The 11,543-nt window shown below is 50.2% G+C and overlaps 1 protein-coding gene across 1 annotated transcript; it reads left to right on the forward strand.

The window, feature by feature from the left end:
• The first annotated feature begins 3,761 nt into the window (after nucleotides 1-3,761).
• Nucleotides 3,762-4,628, forward strand: LOC136503494 (uncharacterized). The gene has a single exon (XM_066498557.1). The coding sequence runs from the start codon at nucleotides 3,762-3,764 to the stop codon at nucleotides 4,626-4,628; it is 867 nt and encodes a 288-aa protein (XP_066354654.1).
• The last annotated feature ends 6,915 nt before the right edge of the window (nucleotides 4,629-11,543 follow it).

Raw genomic sequence — 11,543 nt, forward strand, 5'->3', positions numbered from 1 at the left:
TTTGTTCGGAGAGCGACACACCGATCCGGTTTCAGATCACAAAGACCCGAACCCTGCAACCTTAGCACCACGTCTCCTCTGGTTATCAACCGTGTCACAATCCGGTTGACCTCGCCAAGAAGGCTAATCCTTGCTGCGAATCGAAGAACACAAGCAAGAACAAGATAAAAAGCAACTCAATTAAAGTGACAATTGCAGATGAATGATTAAGCACTCGGAGTTGGGGTCTTGCAAACCGATAACGGCGACTGTTCAATGACAGATTGATCTAAAACAAAACCCAAACCCTAAACTAGGTGGTGGCTACTGATTATATAGCCTAAGGGACATCCAAGGATCCCTCTTCACGTCCTAAAGGTGTCCCAACACGTTACAAGGCCCAACGGCCCAAAAGAAGGTGTTGCAGCACCCTGACATATTCTGGATGCTGACTTGTTTCGACGATTCCCGTTGATTACGAAGAGCTTTTGATGTGAAACTACTTGGATTGGCTTCCTTATCAAATTATCTTTCCATCCATATGTGGATCATCGCAAACGGAGTTTAGATGCGTCCTGGGAGTCCGTTTTATTGCAGACTAGTCCTGATGGCCGAGGCAGACTCGAACTCGGATTGGACTGGGCCTCTGGCTTGGCTTGGACGTCCTTGCTGGCCTCCTAAGGTGGTGGCCAAGGAGGAGGACGTCCAAGGCCATCTCTTAGGTGTTCTCCATCTTCTTGGGGCATGCTCCAACTTGGGCCTGGGTCCCAAGGATGTCTAACAAGCCCATGACGACAGTGTAGCTCCCGCCAGAAGTAGCAACAGAATATATTGCTGATTTGGAGGCCTTGCCGATGTGATATTGAGATGGAATAGATCTATTTGAAAGCTTATCAAACAAGCTTTCCATCAAGTACTCATTGACCTCGATCACACTCCGGATGGATGAGTTATGGCCTTCCCAATGAGGCACTGTCGGGCTGCCGACGAACCGAAAGTTCAACTTTGATGAACTTCCATTATGAAACACATTTGAACCTACAATCAAATAGTGACATGTACATGTGGAACCAAGTGAATTATAACCAAAGCCACTATGCAAATGTAGGAACGAGCGCACCTTATAATCATTGTTCGTATTCGAAGGTGCCAGGCACTGTCGGGCTGCCGACGAACCGAAAGTTCAACTTTGATGAACTTCCATTATGAAACACATTTGAACCTACAATCAAATAGTGACATGTACATGTGGAACCAAGTGAATTATAACCAAAGCCACTATGCAAATGTAGGAACGAGCGCACCTTATAATCATTGTTCGTATTCGAAGGTGCCATGTCCTCATCAGGTGTAGCACTCGAGTTGCAAACAGCCAGCCCTGCCTTCTCGAGGATCTTTGTGGCATAGGCACTCTGACGGAGTGTGATCCCGTCTGGTCCCTATGTGACCTCAAGACCCAGATAGTGAGACAGGAGTCCAAGGTCGCTCATGCGGAACGTGTTCCTCATTTGCGCCTTGAACTTGCTTACTGCAATTGCATCCCCACCTGTGATGATCAAATCGTCGACGTACACGCCTACGATCAGGCGTCCTCCTCCCTTTCCATGGGTGTACATCCCATGTTCATCCACGCAGCGATGGAAACCAAGTGACACCAGCGAGGCATCGAGTTTCTGGTTCCATGCGCGTGGAGCTTGACGAAGGCCATACAGTGCCTTGTGGAGTCGGAGCACCTTGTGCTTATTCTGGTCATCGATGAAGCCGGGTGCCTGCTGGACGTACACTTCCTCCTGGAGCTCTCATTCAAGAACGCCGACTTGACGTCCATGTGATGAACACCCCAGCCGTAGTGCGCCACGATGGCGAGCAGCAGCCGCACCGACTCCAGCCAGGCAACGGGGGCGAACACTTCTTCAAAGTCCATGCCGGGGCGCTGTACGTACCCCTTGGCGGCGAGGTGGGCCTTGTACTTGGTGATGTTCCTGTTCTCGTCGCGCTTAACTTTGTACACCCACTTGAGCCCGATGGCACGGTGTCCTCATGGAAGCTCCACCAGCGACCAAGTTTTGTTGTCACGGATGGAGTTCATCTCCTCCTCCATCGCAGCAATCCAGTTTGGATCGCTGCCTGCCTCCTTCAGCGATTTCGGCTCCTCCACGCTGACTGCATGGAGTTCAGCTTCAACGGCGTCGCGGTGCACCAGACCTGGAACGGCATCCGTTCCGAGGATATTGTCCAGCCTCCTGTACCTGTGCTCCATGTCCTCGTCATCATCAGCGTCGAGGTTGGGATCGTCGCTGAGAGGTGTCGCGAACTCGACTTGCATCCCTGTGGGAGCGATCGGAGTACGTGGCGACGGTGTATCGGTGGATGTAGCAGGTACAGGCGATGTGGTAGGCGCAAGGGACTTCTGGGCGGTGGACGGTGTCGCAGGTGTAGACAATGATGCAACCGACGACAGTACGCCAGTAGTACGACACTGGAGTTCGTACCCCTCCTCGATGGTGAAGGGCTCCAGGTCCAGGTCGATGGAGGTGTCTGCCCCGTCCCAGCGTGCGCTTTCGTCAAAGATCGTGTCGCGCGAGATGTGGACTCGTTCCGTCGCGGGGTCATAGAAGTGGTATGCTTTAGACCCGCTCTGGTAGCCGATGAAGACGACCTTCTGGCCGTGGTCATCGAGCTTGGTGAGGTGCGGGCGAAGGCGCTTGATGTAGGCGACGCATCTGAACACTTTCAGAAAATGCACGGGGGGTTTCTTCCCATACCAGGCCTGGTAGGGGGTCTTCCCGTCGAGGGCGGCCGTCGGTGCCTGGTTGAGGAGGTACACGGCGGTGTGCACCGCCTCCCCCCCCAGAAGTGTCCGGGAACACCCCGCGCGCAGGATGCTCCTTGCTGTCCCCACGATCATCTGGTTCCATCGCTCTACAACGCCATTTTGCTATGGCGAGTATGGCGCCGAGAAGTGACGTTCAACACCTTCACCTGCACAATGTTCAGCGAATTCAACAGAAGTAAATTCCCCTCCATTGTCAGTCCGCAGGACCTTCAGCTTCTTGCTCGTCTCACACTCAACGCGAGCCTGGAACTCCATGATTGCCGCCAGCGCGTCTGCCCTGGATCACAAAAGCATGAGCCACATGTAGCGGCTCATATCGTCAGCCAGCAACAGGAAGTAAGCGTTCTCGACTGGTGTTGGCGGCGAGATTGGTCCACAGATATCACCATGGACAAGTTCGAGCTTCTCCAGAGCTCGGTACTTCGCGGCCTGCGGGAACGACGTGCGTTTCTACTTCGCTAGGACACAGTCCTCGCAGACTTGATCTACGTGGTCGATCGCCGGTAGTCCTCGCACCATGTCCGCACGCCCGAGCTTGCGCAGCGCCTAGAAGTTGAGGTGACCATACTGCTCGTGCCAGTGCCATGCCACGTCGCCGACATGCGCGGTGAGGCACACCGGAGCAGCTATGTTCATGTCGAGGAAGTACAGCCGACTTGACGAGCGATGTACCTTGGCGAGGAGTTGTCGCTGTAAGTCGTAGAGGCGCAAGGTCCCAGACTCGATGTCAACCTTGAAACCGTCCTCATCCATCTGCCTAAGGCTCATGATGTTGGTGGTGAGGCGTGGGATATAGTAGACACCGTCGAGACGACAATGTTCCCCATTCTTGCAGGCGAAGAGGACGGTGCCCTTTCCCTCGATGGCGACCACCGATCCATCACCGAACTTGACAGTTCCGGTGACGCCGGTGTTGAGCTCGGCGAAGACAGACCGTGACCCCGTCATGTGGTTCGTCGCGCCGGTATCAAGCACCCAGCGGCGAGGCCTCACGGCCTCCTTCTCCTCCTCACTGAGGTGGAGGAGAACCTTCCGTTCGACGAGGTGGATGCGGGCCTCAGTGTCCGCGGCGATGTACATCAGCGCCCCTTCTTCTTCTTCGGCCAGCGCGACATGGGCCGCGCCCTTCTTCTTCCCGCGGCAATCCTTGGCCCAGTGGCCACTTTTTGCCGCAGTTGTTGCAGAGAGTGTCGGGCGGTGGCTTCCCGCCACCGGCATTGCCGACACCCGCGTTTTGGCCGTCGCGACCATCGCGCGACGAGGATCCTACACCGCCTCATCCGCGTCCACGCCCACGGCGCTTCCCGCGGTTGCTGGAGCTGGAGCCGCCACCGGAGTTCTCCTGCTCACGGCGTGCCTTGTGGCGGGCTTCCCAATCTTCCTCGCAGAGCATCAGGCGCCCCATGGCATCCGTGACCTGCTTTGGCTTGGTGCACTCCTCGAACATGCGCAGCCGTCCAACCACCTCCTCGATGGCGACCTCGTTCAGATTGAGGAACATCTCGAGGGAGACAGCGGCTTGGTTCAGCCTTTCAGGGACCACCTACAGCAGCTTCTTCACTACCTCAGCATCGGTGATGTTGTCGCCGAGGGAGCGGAGGTTGGTGGCGAGCGCGGTGATGCGGATGCCGAACCCGTTGACGCTCTCCCCTTCCTTGAAGGAGAGGTTACCGAATTCCCGGCGGAGCTACTGCGCGCTGGCGTCGCGCGCGCGTTCGTCGCCGATCCACAAGTTCTTGACCGTGTCCCACGCCTCTTTCACCGTGCGCTTGACGGCGAGGGTGCTCCAGAGCTCGGAGGGCACCGAGCGTAGAAGCCCGGCCATCGCCTATCGGTCGTCGTGGTACTCATCTTCGTCGGGGTCCTCGGCGATGCCATGGTGGACGACGTCCCAGAATCTGAGGGTCTGGAAGTTCACCTGCATGACCAGGGCCCATTCCGGATAGTTTGTCTGGGTCAGCATCGGCCACGCGACGTTCGCTGATGGTTGCTCAATGATGCGCTCGACGATGCGCGACCGGGCGTCCCGGTTGCGCGAGCGACGGTTGTGAGAGTGGCCATGGCGACGTGGCGGCGATTTCGATGGCTGGACCTTCTTCTCGCCGGAGGCATCACCCGTCAGCAGCTTCTTGGATGGTGACTGCGACATGGCGACGTCGGGACCTGGCTCCGGTACCAAGTGTTGGAATCCCGAACCGGCGAGAGGAAGAAGATGAAGAACACACGGGATCACAGTGGACACACGATGATTTGTTGCCGCTTTGCAGCAACAAATCATCGTGTGTCCACTGTGATCGCGTGTGTTCTTCATCTTCTTCCTCTCGCCGGTTCGGGATTCTAACAGCAATCCCTTGTTGGAAGGAGTACCTGAGTGATATGTGTACTCTGTACCATATTCTTCTGAAAGCACCCTCTCGCTATACTGTCTAGTTGTAGTTCTACTGCTCTATCCAATATTTTTTCAGCCATCAGCCTAATGCTAGCTTCTGAGGGAATTTCAGGCCTGTATTCCACATTTGGAGCCATGACATCAGCCTTTGACAAATCCATTTCCTCATGCATCCTAGGCTGCATAATCTTAGAGCTCGACTTGTTTCCATTGCCTAATGAGTCGGGGGCCAACGGCTCCAAAGACCAGTCCCCCAACCGGTTACCTACTATAGCAACAGAGTTTGCAATTTCTGAACTAGCAGCTTGTTTCCCAAATTGATGTTTCTGATTTTTATCCCCTGGTTGAGTTTGTTGGTCATTGGAGGACCCAGTAGCACCTCCACCCAAATTCTGATTTTTTGCTAGCTCCTCTTCACCCAGAAGATCATCATCCTCATCCATGGGATCTTTGTCCTAATCTTGTTCTAGTGATGTATTAGACGTCTCCCCTTCTTCCACAATAAAATAAATTGCATGCAGGTGTTTTCCAAAGACCACTTGCATAACAACTGGAATGTTTTAAGGGTCAAGGACAGCCACCGTGATGCGTCCCAGATCACTGGATCGAGTGAACACCATATCAACAACTTGGGTAGCGCCAACAGGAGTACCCACAGCCCAAAGAATCAAAAAAAAAAATTCTTAGCTGCCAAGGTATTCCTCTAACTTGTATCCACACCTTGGGTACTTTGTGCTTCACTTCCTCATGAGTTCCCCATATCTTGCATTCGATAAAAAAAAAACCTAGGCAATTTTTCACCTTGACCTCACCAAACTCATCCATTCGAGCTAATTCCATTGCATTAGGGAAAACAGTGAGGAATTAATTATCACCTTGCTTTTTTACCTCCCATTGCCAAGGGATCGGGACCAACCTCTGAAGTTCACCAATTACCTCATCGGTTGTCAGTTCACCACCCAAAATGTTGACAAGAGCCCAAACCTCGGTAACTTTAGTGTTGTTGTACTCCTTATCTGAAACTGGAATGTGGTGGAAACCCAATCCTGGTGCACCAAAACCCACAGCTTGAGCCACAGGGGGTTTTCTAGATTTCAAGAGAGGGCATTTATGAGACACATGGGATTTGCTCTCACAAATTTCACAAAAAAAGGGCATTGGGCAGTCAGCTGTGACATGTCTGCGCCTTACACACTGTAAGCACTGTACCTTTACTTTTTTTGTACGACCAGCGTGCTGATTACCTTTAGTTTGAGGAGCCTTCTCAGGCTTTGCGCCAACACGCTAGCTGCATCTGGCTGTGTAGGTGCAGTACCTGCAGACTGCGGCTGTGCATTGGCAGTGGGCTGTGGATTTTGGTGATGTGGAATGACGTTGTGCTGTGTGGTTGCGACGGATCGGCCTATACTGACGGTAATCTTGAGCTCCACCACCATATCCTGGGTGGAAGGCCCCCTGAGGAAACTCCCCACCACGGTCCATGTCCTGAAACCCACTGCCCACTACCAGAGAGCAGCTTTTTCCTGACGGCTAGAAACCAACAGGAAAGCCCAGAAAACCATCAGGAAATATATTTCTAACGGCCGGCAGACAGGAACAATTTCCTGACGGTAGCTCCTAACGGTTTTGGATTGACCAGTCAACTCCTAGTCCTGGCTCTGTGTAGCCGTCAGGAGTAACCGTCAGGAAATTGAAACCGACAGGAAATGTCATAGGCATCTCTGACGATCAAACCAACAGGAAAATATGCCAAACCGATTGGAAACTAAGCTTGGCAAAAATAATAATAATATGCACCAGTTACATAATCTGTCAATTCTAGATAGTTATACATTACAGGACACAATACACATTAAATCAACAAGTAGCGAACACAAGTGATCCTTCAAGAATATGGGATTCATTGCAAATAAATGTCCTGCAATGGAAATTTTGGATCAGTACATAGTAGCTGAATACAACAATATGACAACTAATATGTTGTGACGTCCAGATCATCTTTAGTCAGCTACAAAGCAAGTCTAGTTCCTAAACTATATTATCTAAGCATGTCCACAGCACAAAAGCGAAGCCCAATGCTTGGAGTTGACATCACCGAACAGCAGGGGATCGGATGTCAGTGACCTACAAGAAGTAGAGTTACAATATGCATTTCAGAAAATGAGATATTATCTTACTGATACAATAAAGGCAAACAGTTAACTTTTTCTAGATCAACAGGCACACACACACACACACACATAGGACAAAAATTGTAAGTCTATGCTTTCCAGGAAGTTCTGGAAACATTCTTAATAGAGTTTGGTACATAAGAGCAATACAGTAATGCCAAATTGTGGCTAACTAATTATATATATATATATGGTTTGAAAAGGAAACCGAAGTTAACATGGTCAAGCGATGTTAGTGGACCAACTTGACTGTATAATTCCACCTAGCTGCTGATTCACTTAACTAAGCATGGATCTTGTAATAGCAAAGTTAAATTGCATCCTTTCATGGATATAAAAATACATATTAAAGAATAAAGGCACAGAAAATCAGCAAGTGAAAAGATATATGTAAAATCACCATATAAAAACACATATCAATTATACTAGAGTATTTGGTAGGCACATTACAGCAAATTCAATGCAAGAGAAAGAAGCAAACTTCACACTTGCACAAGCCGTTTGGAATAAGTTTCTACTAAAACAAAATGCATTATCTTATTATAATCTATTTACTGAGCAGGTGGCTGCAATGACTATGTTTTTTGGACATTACCTTTTGGACTACCATGCAATTGATGAAGCTGTTTACTAAAAGAAAACAGAGAAGGATGGTATGGCTTACTGTCTTCGTTTGGCTTTATGATGCTTAGAGTCAGAGCCCCAATTGCAGTGCTCCATGTTTTACTTGTTCACTGCAGGGACATAAGTATGTAGTTGATTTCAAGATCATTACAAAACACAAGCTAGATGATATCATGGTTACACATAATTTTTTTTTGTCTCTATACCACCATAGTGATGCTATGACTGCAGATAAAAACTTAGGAATTAGCAGACTGTGTTGAATGATTTTGAGTTTTGATAAAAACTCTCCAGTATGAACTAGTGTTAGCCATCGAGGCCTGCTGCTAAAGAGCAGAACTACTGAAAGTCCACTACAATATACACAGGTAAATTAGGTGAAAAACAAACTGACCCATTATTTGTTTGCAACTGCAAATGTCGATCCCCTGCAGGCAAAGAAAAGAACAACAAATAAATGTATCTTAGGATAGTTACACACATGAATACTGCATATACAACGAGATCAAATTCAGAGGAGGGAGGCCACCACGTCAAAGGCTTTGCAGCTGGTGGAGATAGGGGAGGTCACCTCTCAACCATCAACACAGGGCGGACCCATGGACGAGCAGTGCTGCTGTCCTGGCAGTGTGCTCGTACCGAGCCCTCCGTTGAGTAGATCTTGGAGGGAGGTTGAGCAAGCCCTCCATTGAGTAGATCTGGGAGGGAGGTTGAGGAAGATGAGGATAGATCTGAGAGAGAGGATAAAGATGGAGAGGAGGAACCTCTTGTGGATTGGGAGAGGACCATACGGGAGGCGGCGCGGCTGCTGGAGAATCTCCACACAGAGAGGTCCATAGGGGCGCCAGAGAGGCCCGTGGGGGCAGCGGTGCAGTGGTGAGGACCCCGAGGGCGGTGGCGCGGCCCGTGGGGCTGATGGCGCAGGCGTCAAAGAGGCCCCTGAGGGCGGCAGAGAGGAGGACCATGGTGGCGGTGGTGTCGGCATGAGAGGAGCCACTCGGGGGCGGCGGCGTGGGCATGAGGGGAGCGCCTCGGGGCTGCGGCGTGGGGGAAGGAAGACGAGGATAGCGATTCGATAGAAGGGCTGGCGGGTAAGCTAGGGTTTGGGGAATTTTGTTATGTCCGATGTTGGACCCACAAGCATGGCCATTTAGCGCGCGTTGCCAATTTTTTCTCCTAAGGCGCGCACACAGGGAGGAAAGGAAAGCCCCTGACGGTTAGCGAACCAACAGGAAATACCTCTCGTGACAGTTTCTGAAGACCGACAGGTTTCCCTGGTTAATTCCTGACGATTTTCATATTTACTGTCGGCGCGTAGAAACTGACAGGAATATTTCGGGTCTTTCCTGTCGGTTTTGTGGCACCGACAGTAGTCTTTCCATGTTCCTGTCGGTTTGTTGAAAACCGTCAGTAAAACTAAGAACCGTCAGGAATTAACCTGAGTCTGGTAGTGGCCATGCCTGGCACAAAGACATTCACCTCGGGTGTTACCTTGTCCAGTACCTCCCCTACCAGCACCTTGCCCGCCATAGGTCCTATTCCAGTGTGGCACAAATCCGCGATCACCATGGGTCCATGGCCATTGTTCTATCGAGCTGGACCTGCCGCAAGTTGTCCCTGGCCAGAGCATTGGGTAGTAGGGCGTCCGTGCTCCACAGGTTGGATGTTGGATGGAGTCTGCCCGGATGAAGCCATCAGAGCCTTCCTGTGTGCACCATTCAGCAAAGAACAAAGCGCTTCAGCGTAGCTACGGCGATGACCTTGTGTTGGTGTACAGGAAAGTAGGGTTTGTTGTTGTGCCAAAACGTGCAAAGAGAGATTGATGCCCGGTGGCTGGACGTACAAGAGGACGTGATTACCAAGCGTCAGATTCACGGGCCGGGGAAACCATTGCTGCGGCCTGGTGTCATCCTGCTTATATCACGACACAACGTGGTAGGTGAATTCGGCAAAACACCCTTTGGAGCATATTCCACGTAAGGCAACTTCCTAGCGAGAAATGGGCTTGAACGTGAATATCGATCCGCTAATGGCGCAGAATTCAAATTTCGAAGTAACGGCTCATGTATCTTCTTCCTCGTCCTTTCATCCGTCATTGGAATAGCTGAAGCACTAACGCTTCTGCTGTGTGAAGGGCAGGATGAGGGACGTGCCGTCTTGATTTTTATAACAGAGGATTTGAACGTGATTTTAACATCTCCTACAGTTTTTGGTGGTGAGATGCGTGGTGCAGGGAAAGGACCTCGCCATGTCTTAGGATGTAAATTTGTGAGGGTATGTACAATCTTCGCAGCCAAAGGGCATCGCCTCAAACTGGAGTTAGAGGCTACCTTGGATGAGCTTAATTGGTTTTCAGCTTCAATCAGCTCCTCCTCCGTGAAACCTGCCTTCATCGCTATCTCGATGAAATCAGGAGTCGTCGGAGATTCGATTTCGTCATCTGAATCTGCATTAGATGACCAGAATTTACCCAACAAACGGTCTGGAGTCAATTGCTGATCACAGATTGTGTAACCTTGGACTGTATTTGGTCCGGCAAATCAGATCTCGAAGACGATGGTTGTCCGGTTACAGGTATGCTGGCCTCAGACTTGATTGAAATGTCGCCACTGTCACCAATGCAAGGCGATTGCATCTCATCGGATAGCCAACGAATTTTAACACAGAAAGGATAATGAAGGTACTCTGGCTCCCAAAATTGAAAACAGATTGGAGAACCCACAAAGGATCGGAGAACGAACAAACTGGCTCGCAGATTTTTCAATGGATTGGAGTGCCAACAAATTGACTAACTCGATCAAAGAGAAAGGCTAAGAAACGGGAGAAAATCTAGAGGGGAGAAAAGGAGAAGAAGAGCACGTACCTTCGGATGCCCTGCCCCTGCGCTGAACGAGAGGCTACGAGAGCACGGCTATGTTCTCGCCGCTGGCGCGGTTCCGGGACTTCATCCTCGACGTGAAGCCTTCCAACTAGAGGGAGCTGAGCTTTACAAACAAATAATGAGTGCTAATTAGGCACTAGTGTCTGTCTTGCTTGATTGAGTCGTTGTTGATGCCACTACAGTGCCTTGTGCACGCATGCTCTGGAAAACTGTGGCCCCCGCATGCCAAATTTTTCATTTGATTGTCGATTATTGCTCGCTGCTGGACTGCGTCAAGGCGTACCCTCTACAGAGAAGTCTCCTGGACCATGATCGCTGCACTCTGTGTGGCTAGGGAGTGCATACCATTGACCATTTATTGTTGGTTCTTGAAATTTATTTCACCTTCACAGATTCATCTGTTGCTAAGCATCGATGAACAAGATAAAGCATTACCAAAGGCAGTTGAAATCGGTGATACTTGTCTTGCTGAAGGTGGATGTAGAGAAGGTAAATCTACTCTGTCCTCTTTAAGAAATTGATGTTTGCAGTTAAGTTACATTTGTAAGTAAAACATGATTTTATTTTTAACTTTACATGCCCTGCTTAGGTAGGTTTGGTATTTTATTATTAACATTACATGCTCATCTTAGGTAGGTTTGGTCTCTCCTATTGCGCATATAT

This window comes from Miscanthus floridulus, chromosome 14 (genome assembly GCF_019320115.1).
Source record: "Miscanthus floridulus cultivar M001 chromosome 14, ASM1932011v1, whole genome shotgun sequence".
NCBI lineage: Eukaryota > Viridiplantae > Streptophyta > Magnoliopsida > Poales > Poaceae > Miscanthus > Miscanthus floridulus.